At 50.0% G+C, this 18,609-nt stretch overlaps 1 protein-coding gene across 6 annotated transcripts; it reads right to left on the bottom strand.

Moving 5' to 3' along the window:
• Positions 1–1,273: 1,273 nt before the first annotated feature.
• On the bottom strand, positions 1,274–17,915 carry smyd4 (SET and MYND domain containing 4). 6 transcript variants are annotated; one of them, XM_072242995.1, is made up of 10 exons: positions 17,772–17,915; positions 17,098–17,242; positions 15,960–16,049; positions 12,367–13,210; positions 11,136–11,318; positions 10,733–10,893; positions 9,763–9,898; positions 3,586–3,702; positions 1,913–2,036; positions 1,274–1,815 (listed from the first exon to the last, which is right to left on the bottom strand). In XM_072242995.1, exons 1-10 carry the CDS (start codon positions 17,903–17,905, stop codon positions 1,644–1,646), a joined length of 2,106 nt encoding a protein of 701 aa, XP_072099096.1. In that variant the 5' UTR covers positions 17,906–17,915; the 3' UTR covers positions 1,274–1,643. The 6 variants fall into 6 exon arrangements, with proteins under 6 accessions (XP_072099096.1, XP_072099099.1, XP_072099097.1 ...); XM_072242996.1 differs by lacking the exons at positions 1,274–1,815; positions 1,913–2,036; positions 3,586–3,702 and adding an exon at positions 7,567–8,572 and having other exon boundaries at positions 17,137–17,242; XM_072242994.1 differs by lacking the exons at positions 1,274–1,815; positions 1,913–2,036; positions 3,586–3,702 and adding an exon at positions 7,568–8,572.
• Positions 17,916–18,609: the final 694 nt, after the last annotated feature.

The following is an 18,609-nucleotide window of genomic DNA, read 5'->3' as shown; positions in this document are numbered from 1 at the left end:
GCAATAATCTGCAGAGAGTAGTGGGCTCTGCCCAACGAATCAAACACATCCCTCCGCACCATCAATCTTATCTACAGGAGACACTGCCTCAAGAAGGCAATGTCCATCATCAAAGATTCCCCCCATCTGGTCCATGCCACCTTCCCACAGATACTATCAGGTCAGAGATACACAAGTCTATAGTCCCACACCACCAGCGTCAGGAACAGCTACTTCCCTTGAACCGACTGGCACAACCCTAATCACTACCTCACAGTAGGACCGGTCTGATCACTTTGCAGTAAAATGAACTTGTTATTGTTCTAATTGTGTTTGTTTTTTTTTAATGAATGCTGCTTATCTGATGCTCTGTGCCTGTGATACTGCTGCAAGCAAGTTTTCATTGCACTGTGCACAATAAACCAAGCTCAGGATTCTCCTCTGCGCTCTCTCCAAAACAGCTACATCCTTCCTACAGTACGGAGACCAGAACTGCACACAGTACTCCAAGTGTAGCATAACCAGCATTTTGTCAAAGCGCAATATACAGTCTCAATCCTAATCAAGTAGAAGAGAAAATCTGCAGATGCTGGAAATCCAGTGAAGGGTCCTGACGAAGGGTCTCGGCCCAAAACGTTGACAGTTTACTCTTTTCCACAGATGCTGCCGGGCCTGCTGAATTTCTCAGCATTGTGTGCGTGTTGTCTCAATCCTTATATTCTATGGCTTGACCGTGAAGGCCAACACCATCAACCTATCCACCCATGTTGCCACGTCCAGGAACCATGGAACTGAAGACAAGGTCACTGTTCACCACCATTCGTAGGTGCCCTACATTAATTATGCAAGTCCTGCCCATATATAACTTCCCAAAATGGATCACCTTGCACTTAAGGAATAAATTCAATCTCCAAACACTCCATCTGTAATGGAGGCACAATCGTATAATGCTTTACAGTGCCAGCGATCAGGGTTCAATTCCCGCTGTTGTATGAAAGGAGTTTGTACGTTCTCCCTGTGATAGCATGGTTCTCCTCCCGGTGTTCCGGTTTCCCCTCATATTCCAAAGATGTATGGTTAGGGTCAGTAAGTTGTGGGCTTGCTACGTTGGCACTAGGGGCATGGTGACACTTGTGGGCTGACCCCAGCACACCCTCTCTCTGTGTTGGCCATTTACACAAACAGTGTATTTCACTGTACTTTTTTATGTATATGTGACAAATAAAGCTAACCTTTAATCAATCCGTCTCCAGTCAGTGAAGAACACACATTGCAACTGCACTTCATTAGCATTTTGAGGAGATTTTTATTTTAACCTTTCCATCTGATCCACATTCTGCTGCGGCCTTGGACAACGTTCCTCAGAATCCACAGCACAGACTTACTGATCACACCTCCTACATTCAAATCCATGCTATTATCATACACCACAAATAAAATATACCAACACTAAAGGGTGTGGAACACTACTGGTCACAGAGTTCAGCAGACAATCATGGACAGCGCCCTGCCTCCTATGGACACATCCACAAAATGAACATTCACATATAGAGGGCTCTCTCCTGCCACTGCTGGGACTTGCCACCCCTGCTCGCCGCTTGACCTGCTGCAGATGATGAATGCGCAGTCAGTTTTCAGGCCTGCTTCCAGCCCAGTGCTGGGCTTCACTGGATCCACTCCTGAGGCAGGAGGCGAGAATCTGCCCCGTCAGAGAGGCCCCGTAGATAGGACATCATCTCCGTCAGCTCCATCACCATCTCGTGTTCAGGGCCGTAGTGTGTAGTCAGGAGGGGTACTGCCTCCTCGATCACACCCAATGCCTCCTCCACCAACTGGCTGCAGTACAAAGAGGGGAGAGGAGGTCAGGCCAGCTGAGCACAGACAGACAGACTGCTCAGAGAACATTTCACACCCCACTCAGGACTGTCCTTACCTGTTGAAGAGGATCTGGGCCAGTTTGAAGAGTTGGTGGGCCAGTTCCATACTCTGGGAGCCATATTGTAGCCTCACAGCCAGCCCGCTTTCTTTCAGGTGCTGGGCGGCAGCCTGCCAATCACCTGCGGGCATGGAGACCAGGAATTAAATTGGACCTTTCAATCTTCTGAATGAAGGTTCACCAGAGCAGAGCACCCTGCCCACCGACAACACGTGGACAATGCCACACACCCCTCAGCTTCTCCTTTCACATCAAATCACAGCATCCTGCCAAATCCCCCAGGATGTGACTAAGCACGCTGATGAAAGTAGGGCAGTAGATGTAGTGCATATGGATTTCAGCAAGGCATTTGATAAGATACCCCATGCAAGGCTTATTGAGAAAATAAGGAGGCATGGGATCCAAGGGGACATTGCTTTGCGGATCCAGAACTGGCTTGCCCACAGAAGGCAAAGAGTGGCTGTAGATGGGTCATATTCTGCATGGAGGCCGGTGACCAGTGGTGTGCCTCAGGGATCTGTTCTGGGACCCCTACTCTTTGTGATTTTTATAAATGACCTGGATGAGGAACTGGAGGGTTGGGTTAGTAAATTTGCTGATGATGACACAAAGGTTGGGGGTGTTGTAGATAGTGTGGAGGGCTGTCAAGGGTTACAGTGGGACATTGATAGGATGCAAAACTGGGCTGAAAAATGGCAGTTGGAGTTCAACCCAGATAAGTGTGAGATGGTTCATTTTGGTAGGTCAAATATGATGGCAGAATATAGTATTAATGATAAGACTCTTGGCAGTGTGGAAGATCAGAGGGATCTTGGGGTCCGAGTCCATAGGACACTCAAAGCTGCTACGCAGGTTGACTCTGTGGTTAAGAAGGCATACGGTGCATTGGCCTTCATCAATTGTGGGTTTGAGTTTAGGGCCCGAGAGGTAATGTTACAGCTATATAGGACCCTGGTCAGACCCCACTCGGAGTACTGTGCTCAGTTCTGGTCACCTCACTACAGGAAGGATGCGGAAACCATAGAAAGGGTGCAGAGAAGATTTACAAGGATGTTGCCTGGATTGGGGAGCATGCGTTATGAGAATAGGTTGAGTGACGGAGGATGAGAGGTGACCTGACAAAGGTGTACAAGATGATGAGAGGAATTGATCATGTGGATAGTCAGAGGCTTTTTCCCAGGGCTGAAATGTCTAACACGAGAGGGCACAGTTTTAAGGTGCTTGGAAATAGGTACAGAGGAGATTGTCGGGGTAAGTTTTTTTTACGCAGAGTGGTGAGTGCGTGGAATGGACTGCCGGCGACGGTGGTGGAGTAGATGTAGTGTATATGGATAGGGTCTTTTAAGAGACTTCTGGATGGGTACATGGAGCTTAGAAAAATAGAGGGCTATGGGTAACCCTGGATAAATTCTATGGTAAGGACACGTTTGGCACAGCTTTGTGGGCCGAAGGGCCTGTATTGTGCTGTAGGTTTGCTATGTTTCTATCCCTGACAATGGCCCCTTATCCCCTCCCACCAATTTGCCATCTCACCTCACTCTCTCCCCTCCCCTTCCTACACACTCTTCCAACCCTGCCCCTGTGATCACTTCCTTGCCCTCCACTCCCACCCTTGTCCCCCCCTTCGACACTTCACCCCCAGCTGGCCCAACACTCGGAGAGGTGCCTACCTTGAGAGGCGTACACCTGAGCCAGGGAATCCTCAATCTCTCCGCACAGACTGTGCCGGTCGGACAGTAGCCTCCTAGCATCAACCCGACACTGCTGGAGCAGTGGGAGCGCCGTCTCTGAGGAGAATGACACCATTAACCCACTCCGGCCCAGAAAAGCACCTTCAATTCCATCCTGGCTGAGAACAGGACTGTCAACCACACTGCACAGACAACCCCGCCTGCAGCATGACTCCACCCCTCCAATCTATCCCACCCTTCAATATAATCACCAGACACATTCTCACCCTGCCACCTGCACCCCAACCCAGCCACTCATCCACAGCTCTCTATCAAAAACAGTTCCAAAGAACTACGGTATCTCTCCCTGCAAGCATCAAGGAATTACAGTCATTATTTTCCACTTTCAAGGAACTTTTCCTGTAACTAGGGAATTTTAGAAAATTAAAAGCAATGTAGAAAGCTAGGATCAAACAAAGCACATGAAGAGTATAAAGAAGCCAGAACAGAACTAAAGAGGAGAACTCAGAAAGCTGGGAGGAGCCATGAATAGTCCTTGGCAGTTAGGATTAAGGTGTATCCAAGGCATTCTATATAGACATCAAGCGCAAGAGGATAGCTAGGGTAAGGGTAAGACCACACAAGGATAAAGGGAGGAATATTTGCTTGGATGTGGAGAATGTGAGTGAGGTACTTAATGAATATTTTGCTTTGGTATTTACCAAAGAAAAGATTATGGAGGACCTGGAGATCAGTGCTGAATGTATATATAAATTAGGGCATTCAGAGGTAAAGGAAGAAGTGTTGGGCTTCCTAATGAGAATTAAGGTGGATAAATCCCTAGGGCCTGATGGGATTTACCCCAGGTTATTTAAGGAGACAAGAGTCATTATCTTTGTGTCCTCTCTAGCCATAAGCGAGGTCCTAGAGGACTGGCAAATAGCTAATACTGTACCTTTACTTAAGAAGGGAACAAGGAAAATTCCTGGGATCTATAGACTGCTGAGTCTCACATCAGTTGTAGGAAAATTGCTGGATAAAATTCTTAGGGATAGGATATCTGAGCATTTGGAAACCCATGGGCTAATTAGGGAGAGTCAGCATGGTTTTGTGCGGGGTAGGTTGTGCCTTAGCAACTTGAATGAGTTATTTGACAATGTGAGGAGGGTAGAGCAGTGGATGTTGTCTATGTGGATTTTAGTAAGGCATTTGACAAAATGCCTCATGGGATGCTAATCCAGAAGACTAAGGTGCACGGGGTCTGCGGTGAATTGGTTGTTTGGATTCAGAACTGGCTTGCGTAGAGAAGACAGAGGGTAGTGGTTGAAGGGACTTATTCAAACTGGAGGTCTGTAATTAGCGTGTAATCAGAGGGATCTATCCTGGGAGCTCCGATGTTTGGAATTTTTTATAAATGACCTGCATGAAAATGTAGATGGGTGGGTTTGTCAATTCGCGGATGACACCAAGATTGGTAAAGTTGTGGATAGTGTAGAAGATTGGTAAAGAATACAGCTCGATATAGATCAGTTGCAGATATGGGCAGAGAAATGGCAAATGGAGTTTAAGCCAGATAAATGTGAGATGTTACGCTTCAGTAGAATAAATGCAAGAACCTTAACAGTGTTGCGGAGCAGAGGGATCTTGGAATCCAAGTTCGTAGTTCCTTATAAGTTGCTATGCAGGTCAATAAGGTGTTAAGAAGGCTTATGGAATGCTTGCCTTTATTAGTTGAGGCAGTAAGTTCAAAAGTCAGTTTATGTTTCAACTTATAAAACTCTGGTTAGGCCACATCTGGAGTATTGTGTACAGTACTGGTTGCCACACTGTCGGAAGGGTGTTTAGGTTTTGGAAGAGGTTTACAAGGATGCTGCCTGGTTTCGAAGGCATGTGCTATCACGAGAGGCTGAATAAACTTGTGTTGTTTTCTCTGGAGCATCGGAGGCTTAGGGAGGTTTACAAATTCATGAGGTAGAGATAGAGTGGACAGAAGGTATCCGTTTCCCAGGGTTGAAATGTCTAATATCAGTGGGCATGCATTGAAGGTCGGAGGGAGTAGGGAGTAGGGGGATGTGAGGGGGTTAGTTTTCTACTCAGAGAGTTGTGGATGCTTAGAATGTGCTGCCTAGTATGGTGGTAAAGGCAAATACATTAGAGGCCTTTAAGAGAAGTTTGGATAAGGAGAATGGAGGGATAGGGACATGGTTCAAGTAGGAGCAATTAGTGGTTGGTGTTTTTGATTTGCTTTTTAGCTGGTTCAGCACAACATTTTGGGCTGAATAGCCTGTTCCTGTGTTGCACTGTTTCATGTTCCATGCAACTAATAAAGGATAGTAAATGTTGTAGCAACACACACAAAAGTTGCTGGTGAACACAGCAGGCCAGGTAGCATCTCCAGGAAGAGGTACAGTCGACGTTTCGGGCCAAGACCCTTCGTCTGAAATGATACGAGAAGACAGGAGGGGGAGGGATGGAGCCAAGAGCTGGACAGTTGATTGGCAAAAGGGATACGAGGCTGGAGATGGGAGAGGATCATGGGATGGGAGGCCTAGGGAGAAAGAAAGGGGGGGTGAAGCCCAGAGGATGGGCAAGGAGTATAGTGAGAGGGACAGAGGGAGAAAAAAAAGAGAGAAAATAAATAAGGGATGGGGTACAAAGGGGAGGCAGGGCATTAATGGAAGTTAGAGAAGTCAATGTTCATGCCATGTGTAGCACTTGTTCCGCTTACAAGGATAAGTGCCAGGAGGGAGATCAGTGGGGAGGGATGGAGGGGACGAATGGACAAGGGAGTTGCATGGGAAGCGATCCCTGCGGAAAACGGGGGGGGGGGGGGGAGAGGGAAAAATGTGCTTAGTGGTGGGATCCCGTTGGAGGTGGCGGAAGTTACGGAGAATAATATGTTGGACCCGGAGGCTGGTGGGGTGGTAGGTGAGGACCAGGGGAACCCTATTCCTAGTGGGGTGGCGGGAGGATGGAGTGAGTGCAGATGTGCGTGAAATGGGGGAGATGCATTTGAGAGCAGAGTTGATGGTGGAGGAAAGGAAGCCCCTTTCTTTAAAAAAGGAGGACGTCTCCTTTGTCCTGGAATGAAAAGCCTCATCCTGAGAGCAGATGCGGCGGAGACAGAGGAATTGCGAGAAGAGGATGGCATTTTTGCAAGAGACAGGGTGGGAAGAGGAATAGTCCAGGTAGCTGTGAGAGTCCGTAGGCTTATAGTAGACATCAGTAGAAAAGCTGTCTCCAGAGATAGACAGAAAGATCAAGAAAGGGGAGGGACTCCCTTGTCCATTCATTTCCACCCCCCCCCTCCCCACATCCCTTCCCACCGATCTCCCTCCTGGCACTTATCCTTGTAAGGGGAACAAGTGCTACACATGCCCTTACACTTCCTCCCTTACCACCATTCAGGGCCCCAGACAGTCCTTCTGGGTGAGGCGACACTTCAACTGTGAGTCGGCTGGGGTGATATACTAAGTCCGGTGCTCCCGATGCGGCCTTCTATATATTGGCGTGACCTGACGCAGGCTGGGAGACCATTTCACTGAACACCAACGCTCTGTCCACCAGAGAAAGCAGGATCTCCCAGTAGCCACACATTTTAATTCCACGTCCCACATGTCTATCCACGGCCTCCTCTACTGTCAAGATGAAGCCACACTCAGGTTGGAGGAACACCACCTTATATTCCATCTGGGTAGCCTCCAATCTGATGGCATGAACATTGACTTCTCTAACTTCTGTTAATGCCCAACCTCCCCCTTCGTACCCCATCCCTTATTTATTTATTTTTCTCCCCCCTGTCCCTCTCACTATACTCCTTGCCCATCCTCTGGGTTCCTCCCCTTTTCTTTCTCCCTAGGCCTCCTGCCCCATGATCCTCTCCCTTCTCCAGCAATGTATCCCTTTTGCCAATCAACTTTTCAGCTCTTGGCTCCATCCCTCCCCCTCCCACTTTCAAATCTCTTACTAGCTCTTCTTTCAGTTAGTCCTGACGAAGGGTCTCGGCCCGAAATGTCGACTGTACCTCTTCCTATAGGTGCTGCCTGGCCGGCTGCATTCCACCAGCAATTTTTCTGTGTGTTGCTTGAATTTCCAGCATCTGCAGATTTTCTCATGTTTGCGTTAGTAAATGTTGTGCCTTTATTTTGAAAGGGTGGCAAAGAAAGAGTTGGGAACCATATTTCAGTAAGCCTAACATCTGTGGTAGGTAAGTTGCTGGAGAGGATTCCAACTCAGAATTTCTGAGGGGTCAGTGTACAAGCATTTGGAAAGATGGATTGATTAGGGGTGTTCAGCATGGCATTGTGTGCGGGAAGAACATAGATTTGATAGATTTTTTGATGATAGATTCTGACTCCGAGATGGTCAATGAGGGCAGAGCGATACACATGGTCAAAGGGGTAAGGGCTTTGACGTGTCAATCTGCTATCGAAGGTAGATCACTTTATACTTTATTGTTGCCAAACAATTGATACTAGAACGTACAATCATCACAGTGATATTTGATTCTGCGCCTCCCGCTCCCTGGATTACAAATTGATAGTAAATATTAAAAATTTAAATTATAAATCATAAATAGAAAATAGAAAAATGGAAAGTAAGGTAGTGCAAAAAAAACCGAGAGGCAGGTCCAGATATTTGGAGGATACAGCCCAGATCCGGGTCCGGATCCGCTCAGCAGTCTTATCACAGTTGGAAAGAAGCTGTTCCCAAATCTGGCCGTACGAGTCTTCAAGCTCCTGAGCCTTCTCCCGGAGGGAAGAGGGACAAAAGGTGTGTTGGCTGGGTGGGTCGTGTCCTTGATTATCCTGGCAGCACTGCTCCGACAGCGTGCGGTGTAAAGTGAGTCCAAGGACGGAAGATTGGTTTGTGTGATGTGCTGCGCTGTGTTCACGATCTTCTGCAGCTTCTTTCGGTCTTGGACAGGACAACTTCCATACCAGGTTGTGATGCACCCTAGAACTTCCATGCCAGGTTGTGATGGGACCTAGGAAGAACTGGCTGATTGAATACAAAATTGGTTTGATGGTAGAAAGAAGACAGTGATGGTGGAAGTTTATTTCTTGGACTGGAGGCCTGTGACTAGTTGATTGTTATCTACATCAATGATTTGGATGAGAATGTTGAAGGCACCGTTACTAAGTTTACAGATAACACTGCAGGAGGTGATATTGTAAACAATGAAGGTGTCAGGATTTACAGGGGGATCTTGATCAGCTGAGTAATAATAACAACTTTATTTATAGAGCACTTTTCATATAGAGAATGTAGTTCAAAGTGCATTACAGTGGGATAACGTGCAAACATAAAAACAAAAGACAGGAAATTATTAGCTAACAGCAAGATTAAATAAAGAAGTTTTGAGTTGTCATTTAAAAGTGTCAAATGAGTCTGTATCCCTTATAGCTTTAGGTTATGAGTTCCACAGTTTAGAAGTGTATCTCAAAATGCTGACCTGCCAATTATCTTTTGAGTGAGATTGTTTAAGTTTAAGAGACTGGTGGAAGTAGACCTAAATGTTCGAGCAGGATTATAAAATAAAAGTGATCTTTAGTGAAAACAATTTTTTGACATACCCCAGACCCAGACCATTAAGTGCTTTAAAACAAGTAAGATAACTTCAAAATCAATCCTAAAAAATACAGAAAACCTGATGAAGTGGGCTGCGGAATGGCAAATGGAGTATAATTCAAATAAATGATAAGTGTTGTATTTTGCAGAGTCAGACCAAGATAGGACTTCAACAGTGAACGGTGTGGTCCCTGGGAGTGCTGTGCAACAGAGGGGCCTTGGATTTCAGCCACATGGTTCCCTGAAAATGATGTTCAGGGGGAAATGGTGGTTAAGAAGGCGTCTGGTATGCTTGTCTCCATCAGTCACAAGTTGGAATATTACAGTATGTTTCAGTTGTACAAGATGTTGATGACGTTGTATTTGGAATACTTTGTTCAGGTTTGGTTACCCTGCTACAGGGAAGTTGCATTACGCTGGTTTCATATTTCTGGTCAGTTCTGAATCAAACTATTTCTCTTCAGTAACCCGAGTCACATTTTCACCCAGCTACCAATATTTGCCACTGTGCCCTGATTAATCTTATCAGTCAGACACATCAAGTGCCGGACTGAGCAGTGAGTGCCAGACCAAACTGTGTACCGAGCAACGCACTGTGTGGCATACCTGGCTGTGCACTGATCAGCTCGCTGGCTCCTCGCACCCTTCCCGTCAGCTCAGCCAGCTGCTGACAGAGGTCTTGCCTGGCCTCAGACTGACCACAGGTGTCGGCTGAACATTTGTACTGAGCACCTTCCACCCTCTGTGGAGAGAACAGACTGACCATGAGTGCTGACAGATGTGTAGTGGGCAGTAGGCTCTCCCCTCCATACTGTGGCTTTCCCATCCAACGAGAGCCCAGCTCAATCTGCCACAGCTTGTGTGGAGTTTACACACTCTCTGACTGTGTGCTTCGATGCCTCCCATAGACATATTGGAAGGAAAGCACACAGTTGTAAATCACTGAAGGGATTTTGCGTGAATTGGAGGGGATTAACAGTATGGGTGTGAGAGAGTGGAACAATTGGAATTGTTCTGAGAGCTGGTGTTTGTTCAACAGGCAAAATCACAGACATACAAAAAGAGGCCCTTCAGCCCACTGAGTGCATACACAACCATGGGGTCCATTTGTGCTGGCCTCACCTGCCTGCACCCTGTCCCAGGGCCGAATCAGAGCTGATCAGTGGACAGGGTTATGTTCCTGAGCCGGATCTGGGCAGGGTCAGAGCTGATCAGTGGACAGGGTTATGTTCCTGAGCCGGATCTGGGTAGGGTCAGAGCTGATCAGTGGACAGGGTTATGTTCCTGAGCCGGATCCGGGCAGGGTCAGAGCTGATCAGTGGACAGGGTTATGTTCCTGAGCCGGAATTGTGCAGGGTCAGAGCTGATCAGTGGACAGGGTTATGTTCCTGAGCTGGATCTGTGCAGGGTCAGAGCTGATCAGTGGACAAGGTTCTGTTCCTGAGCTGGATTTGGGCAGGGTCAGAGCTAATCAGTGGACAGGGTTATGTTCCTGAGCTGGATTTAAGCAGGGGCAGAGCTGATCAGTAGACTGAGACAGATTGGCTGATCTCTTGAAGGTATCGTCAATACTCACAGTTAGAACAGAGCCGCAATGTTGGCAGAGGAATGGTGCTGTCAGCGACGTGCCTCCTTCCGCCTCCTCCCGAACACAGGCACCGCAGTGACACTGGAACACGTACTGAGACATCAGGGCTTGCCGTCGCTCCTTCAGTGCCAGCCTGCGCCAGTGTGGGCCTGTATACACATACACGTACACGTACCGGGTCAGGGGGAGACAAGTAAGGTCGCAGAGTGAGAGTGGAGTCTGTGAAGGAGGGGAGTGAGGGACAGGCAAGGGGAAGAGCGAGGAGTACTTGGGTAATAAACTGAAGGCTGTGCCAGGCTTAGGGACACGTGGGTATTGGGATAATGGGAAAATGGCAAACAAGGAGAAGGGGAGAAAGGGAAGGAGGGACTGAGGGGGGAGATCAGGTTACCATAGCAGTGCAGCACCTCCTGGCCGGCAGGGATGTGCTGGGAGGCTCGGAAGATGATGCTGGTGCCGTGGAAGGAGATGCTGGTATTGGGGTCACATGAGTGGTTGAATAGACTGGCCCTGGCGTAGAGAGCTGTGGCAATCCGGACCTGGCGTGTCTCCACCACCCGTTCACACCCCATTCCTGTAGGCGGAGATATGGCTGAGAACTGGCCAGTACATGGAGATTAGATTAGATTATTAGATTATGAGGACACTCAGTCCTCGTTTATTGTCATTTAGAAATGCATGCATTAAAAAATGATACAATGTTCCTCCAGAATGATAGCACAAGAAAACACAGGACAAACCAAGGCTAAAACTGACAAAACCACATAATTAGAACATATAGTTACAACAGTGCAAAGCAATATGGTAATTTGATAAAGAGCAGACCATGGGCACGGTAAAAAAAAGTCTCAAAGTCCCGATAGACTCATCATCTCACGCAGGCGGCAGAAGGGAGAAACTCTCCCTACCATGAACCACCACGCGCCGCCAACTTGCCGATGCCGCACCATTGGGAGTACCCGACCGCAGCAGACTCTGAGTCCGTCCGAAAACTTCGAGCTTCTGACACAGCCTCTCCGAGCATTATCCTCTGCCAAGCGCTTCGACCCCACCCTGGCCGCCGAGCCACAGGCAAAGCCGAGGACTCTGGGGCCTTCTCCTCCGGAGATTCTGGACCACACAGTAGCAGTGGCAACAAAGCAGGCATTTCAGAGGTTTCACCAGATGTTCCTCCGTGCTCTCACGTCTGTCTCCATCAAATCAGGATTGTGCACGGCAGTAGCAGTGTGCAGTAGAGCACCGTACCAGCACACAGAGTGCAGTACAGCCACCACTGTGCGGAGAGCGTCTAACATCTGCATCATACGTACGTGGGCCAGAACAGATGGAGTGCATTGCACCAGCTACTGTATGCAGTCACTGAGGTAGGATTCAGGGAGAACCATCTCCTCTGTGGAGTGGGACCTTTGACCCAGGGGGTGGAGAAGATCAACACTCCATCTCCTGCTCTCCCAACAACAAATCAACCCTGTCCTCTCCCATTTCCCCCTCATCTCCCAGCACTCCCCTTTTCCCTGCTTTCTTCCATCTTCACATCCCACACCTTACCCCTGCACTCTCTCACCTCACCACCCCTGCCCCCCACCATCCCACTCCCTCTCCATATCCCCCACAGCACTGACCAGTGTCGGTAACTGCAGTGATGGCCTGTCCGTTACACTCCAGCTGCAGCATGTGGCGCAGGACAGCCACGCCCAGCGTCTTCAGGCTCCGTGCACCATCCTCTCCCTCAGCCGTTGCCACGATCCCTAGTCTCGCTCCGCAACCGTTCTCTCTCACCGCCTGGCACAGGGCAGCGGCTGATAGTGCGCAGAGGAACCGGTGTTCAGGGGGACGGGCCCTGCTGTGGGTCAGCAGGCTGTGAATTGTCTGGTAAGGAGTGGCCTTCTGTGGCTCCCTGCCCCACTCCTGGCCTGGAATGTCCACCGCCTGCAATCTCTCCACCTCGGCCAGGCCAGCGGTGAGCACAGTGCGCAGGGCGAGGTGGGCGAAGGAGCCCAAGGTGAGCAGGAGCCCTGTGAGGGGGCAATCAAGCCAATGGTAGAGGTGCCAGGCCTGTTGGCGGCACGACTTGCTACAGTAAGAGCTGAAGCTGCACTGCGGGCACGGAAGGGGCAGGTCTGTGGGTCGCAGGCACAGGTGGCAGTACAGGTCCTGGGTGGAAGGCTGACTGCCAGAAACCACCACTGTCGCGAAGGCCTCTTCCTGCAGGACCACCTCCCCGGCCTGCAGGTCTCGAGCCGCGATATAGTGACGGCCCTGAGTCGTGTCCCATTGCAGTGACACGGAAGGGGGTGCATTCGGCTCCACTTCCCCTGAGAGAGGGGTCTGTGCCCCAGGAACACGTGGTCCCTCCTTATACTGGTCTAGCCGCCGGAGACAGGCAGCCCGGCGGCCCCACACCTTGTACTGCAGCTCCGAGGGGTAACCATGCTGCTCGGCTCGGTCAATCTCCTCCAGGCATTCCTGCAGGGTGGGGAGAGCATCAGGGGGTTAGTGACGGCAGGTAGGAGTGGGTGGGAGAGAGGGTGGGGAGGTTAGTGACGGCACGCAGGAGGGGGTGGGAGACAAAGGGTGCTGGGGTTAGTGACTGCAGGCAGGATGGGGTGGGAGAGAGGGTGGGGAGGTTAGTGACGGCAGGCAGGAGGGGGTGGGAGAGAGGGTGGGGAGGTTAGTGACGGCACGCAGGAGGGGGTGGGAGACAAAGGGTGCTGGGGTTAGTGACTGCAGGCAGGATGGGGTGGGAGAGAGGGTGGGGAGGTTAGTGACGGCAGGCAGGAGGGGGTGGGAGAGAGGGTGGGGAGGTTAGTGACTGCAGGCAGGAGGGGGTGGGAGAGAGGGTCTGGGAGTTAATGACCTCACAGGAGGGGCTTGGAGAGATAGGGTGGTGAAGGTTGGGAGAGAGGAGAGCAAGAGGGGTGGGGGAGAAGAGAGTGAGAGGGTGGGGGTGAGGAGTGCGAGAGGGTAAAGGGAGAGGATGGTGAGGGGTGGGGGAAAAGAGAGTCAGACGGGTTGGGGAGAGGGGTAGTGGGAGGGGAGGGAGAGGGGTGGTATTGGGGACTGCTGCTTTTTACGATGTATGTTAATCATTTGGACTACAGAATTAATGGATTTGTGGCTAAATTTGCCGATGATACAAAGATAGGTGGAGGAGCGGGTAGTGTTGAGGAAACAAAGCCTGCAGAGGTACTTAGATAGTTTAGGGAATGGGCAAAGAAGTGAGAAATGAAATACAATGTTGGAAAATGTATGGTCATGCACTTTGGTGGAAGAAATAAACGGGCAGACTATTATTTAGATCAGCGGTCCCCAACCACTGGGCCGTGAGGAAACGATATGAGTCAGCTGCACCTTTCCTCATCCCCTGTCACGCACTGTTGAACTTGAACACAGGGTTGCCAACTGTCCCATATTTGCCGGGACATCCCGTATATTGGGCTAAATTGGTTTGTCCCATACAGGACCACCCTTGTCCCATATTTCCCCCGCTAAGGTAGAGCGTTCCTATGAAATTGATCGTGCTGAAATGCCGTAAAGCGCAGAAGCATTAATATGGGAAAAATTTTTAAGCATTCCCAGACCCAAAAAATAACCTACCAAATCATGCCAAATAACACATAAAACCAAAAATAACACTAACATATAGTAAAAGCAAGAATGATATGATAAATACACAGCCTTTACAAATTAGAAATAATGTGTGTGCAGTATAGTCGGGAAGATGAAGCCAAAACCGATTTGTGAAAAAAATTGGCACGTATGCGCATGCGGACACAGGTGCCCGCGCAAGGCTTCATGGTCATGGTAGTCTTTCTCGGGGTAAACACAAGTGTCCTGGGATTTGACTGCTACTTTTGTCCCTTATTTGGGAGTGAGAAAGTTGGCAACCCTAACTGTAAAAGACACGTTGAGGTGAGTTTAACCCTACTTGAACCCCGCCCCCCCGGGTTGGCCGTTCTGCAAGAATATTGTCAATATTCAACCAGTCCGCGGTGCAAAAAAGGTTGGGGACCCCTGATTTAGATGGGGAGAAAATTCAAAATGCAGAGATACAAAGGGACTTAGGAGTCCTTGTGCAGGGTACCCTAAAGGTTAGCCTCCAAGCTGAGTCGGTTGTGAAGAAGGTGAATGCAACGTTGTCATTCATTTCTAGAGGTATAGAATATAAGAGCAGGGATGTGATGTTGAGGCTCTATAAAGCACTCGTGAGACTATACTTGGAGTATTGTGTGCAGTTTTGGGCTCCTTATTTTAGAAAGGATATACTGACATTAGAGAGGGTTCAGAGAAGATTCACAAGAACAATTCCAGGAATGAAAGGGTTATACTATGAGGAACGTCTGGCTGTATTCCCAGGAGTTCAGGAGAATGAGGGGGGGAATCTCATAGAAACATACCGAATGTTAAAAGGCCTGAACAGATTAGATATGGCAAAGTTATTCCCATGGTAGAGGATTCTAGGACAAGAGGGCACAACTTCAGGATTGAAGGACATCCTTTTAGAACTGGGATGTGGATAAATTACTTTAGTCAGAGGGTGGTAAATCTGTGGAACTCGTTGCCACGAGTGGCTGTGGAGGCCAAGTCATTGGGTGCATTTAAGGCAGAGATAGATAGGTTCTTGATTAGTCAGGGCATCAAAGGGTATGGGGAGAAAGCAGTGGAGTGGGGATGACTGGAAGAATTTGATCAGCCCATGACTGAATGGCGAAGCAGACTCAATGGGCCGAATGGCCTACTTCTGCTCCAATATCTTATGGTCTTATAGTGGGAGGGGAGGGTAAGAGGGGTGGGGGAAGAAGAGTGTTAAATGCGGGGGTGAAGAGGGTCTGAAGGGTAGGGAAGAGGAGGATGAGAGTGGTGCAGGGAGAGGAGGGTGAAAGGAATTGGGGATAGGTGGGTGAGAAGGGTAGGTGAGAGGAGGAGGAAATGGGTGAGGGTGGGGATGGGATTGGGGGCAGGAGTGTGTGAGGGGTGGGGAAGAAGAGGGTAGAGGGTTGGGGGAGAGGAGTGTGTGAGGGGTGGGGAGAGAAGGGCGAGGGGGTGGGGAGAGAAGGGTGAGAGAAGAGTGTAGCACCGGTTAGTGAACTGCATGCCGGGAGATTGGGGATGAGAAGAGGGCACAGGTTCTTGCTCCAAGGGGTGGGGGCTGTGTGTGAGGAGGGGAGTAGAGTGGGGCAGGGTGGGAGGGAAGTTGTAGGGGATTGTCACTCACCTGGTAGCGCTGCAGGTGGAAGAGAGCAGCCGACCGGTTGGCATAGAGGAGGGCAGCCTCGAGGCAGTTGGCAGTGCAGTGTCTGAGACCCTGATGACAGAGAGACCATCAGACTCCTTCCCCACCCCCTGACTAAAATGATACACTGATAGGAAGGTTGGGGGAGCCTGGAGCTAGTGGCATGCACTCAGGGTCAGAGGTCCCATTCTTGAAAGCAGTGCAGATCTCTCATTGTTCTGACCAGCCCTTTATCTTTCTACTACTGGTATGAAACCTCGTATGATGTTGGGTGCTACGTCTCTCACCACTCAGTAGTGAGTGAGACACTGGAGGGAATTCTGAGGGACAAGAGGTATCCACAGGATGGCAAGGGCTGATGAGGGATAGGAAACAGCACAGTCCACTGCCTGACTAAGTGCCTCAAACTGCCCATCTCCATCAACACTCTGGAAGTTATTCAGGCACCTACCATGCAGAAGGATTCACCTAGTAGTTCACTGACCCGCCACTCATCATTAATAATCCCTCTCAGTCTCCCACACTTCAGAGAAAGCAATGCAAGTTTGTTCAACTTTGCTTTAAGGCTGATACTCTCTAATCCAAGGACCATCATGATCAGTCTCTTCCAAACGGCACACACCCGACCTGTAAAGGGTGACCAAAACTGCACAGACTACTCCACATGCAGCCCAGCCGGTGTTATACAGCTGCAATGTGACTTCCTGACCTTTATACTCAATGCCCTGACCGCTGAAGGCCAACATGCCATGCTCCTTCTTTACAGCGCTATCTTACTGGCTGCTCAGGAAGCTATGGACTTGAACCTCAATATCCCGTCTGTACATCAATGCTCCATGGATCCTGCCAGTCACTAGATGTTTTACAGTTGTCCTCCCAAAGTGCAACACCTCACACTTCCTGTATTTAATCCTCACCCCAGTACCTTCAACTGTCCCATAACCTGCTGACAGCCTTCAACCTTTCCTGGGTGGGGGAGTGTAAAATTGGAGAATGTGTTTAAGGTGAGAGGGCAGAGATTTGAAGAGATATGGGCCCAACATGAGAAAATGGGAAAGCAGGGAGAGGCACCTTGTCAGCAGTGACTTATCGGGCCGAAGGATCTGTTTCCCTCCAGTACCTGGGAGTACAGAGCTAGTGCCTGGAGGTAGTCCCTTGCCTTGAAGCGCTCATTGCCACGACACTTGAAGTCCTGCGCTGTTTTGACATCTTTCTGTGCCTGCCACTGAGCAGACAGAGCATTCAGAGCAGCCACATCTTCGTCCCTGGGTGAGGCAAGTAGCTGGTTACTGCCTGACACATACCCTAGATCACTGAACTGCACACACAACGCCCCCACCCCCAAGCAAATCCATCATTCCTGACATGTACCCCACCCGGGGGCCTGTGAATCCCCTATTACAGAGCTATCACCCCAGGGGCCTCTGAATCCCACATTCCAGACATACCCCGTCCCCAGGGCCCCTTGAATCCCCCATTCCAGAATATTTCTCCCACAGGGGCCCCTGAACCCCCCCCCCCATTCTAGTCATATCCCCCGGGGCCACGTGAATCCCCCATTCCAGGCCTATCCCCCCCTACCCCCAGGGCCCCGTGAACCCCCCCATTCTCGTCATATCCCCCCGGGGCCCGTGAATCCCCCATTCCGGACAATGGGACGGGAGAAGGAGCCGAAGGGTTGCTGTGATGCCCCCGGGGTGATGGCAGCGAGACGGGGTAAGGAGCCGGGCAGGTTTTGGGTTGGGGAGTGGATGGACAGGGGACGAGGGTGCTGTGCTTTGGCTTCACACTCACACAAGCCACCGGCGGCCGAAGTCGAAGACGCGGCCAGGATCGGTAACGGAGCCGAAGCGCCGGCGCTCGGAGTCCGGGGTCGCCCGCCAGCGGTCACCACAGACCCGCCGCCACTCAGCAACAGCACCCGCCATCGCAGCCGGAAATGCGTCACTCCACTGGCCGTGATGGACATTCAGGAAGCCAATCAGGGAACAGACAGCGCAAACTGGTCCTGCCCATTGCTCCAGTGGTAACTCGTTGCCAATAGGGCTGCAGCTTGATCTGTCCCCGGGTAAACCGTGTCCATCTGTCCCCCATTCACCCCATCTTTACTTCATCTGTCCCCCAATCACCCCATCTCTATCACCCTGTCGCCCATTCACCCCATCTTTACTTCATCTGTCCCCCAATCACCCCATCGCTATCACCCTGTCCCCCATTCACCCCATCTTTACTTCATCTGTCCCCCAATCACCCCATCTCTATCACCCTGTCCCCCATTCACCCCATCTTTACTTCATCTGTCCCCCAATCACCCCATCTCTATCACCCTGTCCTCCATTCACCCCATCTTTACTTCATCTGTCCCCCATTCACCCCATCTTTACTTCATCTGTCCCCCAATCACCCCATCTCTATCACCCTGTCCCCCATTCACCCCATCTTTACTTCATCTGTCCCCCAATCACCCCATCTCTATCACCCTGTCCTCCATTCACCCCATCTTTACTTCATCTGTCCCCCATTCACCCCATCTTTACTTCATCTGTCTCCCTATCACCCCATCTCTATCACCCTGTCCCCCATTCACCACATCTTTACTTCATCTGTCCCCCAATCACCCCATCGCTATCAC

The sequence above is a fragment of the Mobula birostris genome, chromosome 25, assembly GCF_030028105.1.
Source record: "Mobula birostris isolate sMobBir1 chromosome 25, sMobBir1.hap1, whole genome shotgun sequence".
Taxonomy (NCBI): Eukaryota; Metazoa; Chordata; class Chondrichthyes; order Myliobatiformes; family Myliobatidae; genus Mobula; species Mobula birostris.
Note: the sequence above shows the minus strand (reverse complement) of the source record. Positions and strands in the feature narration are given on the sequence as shown.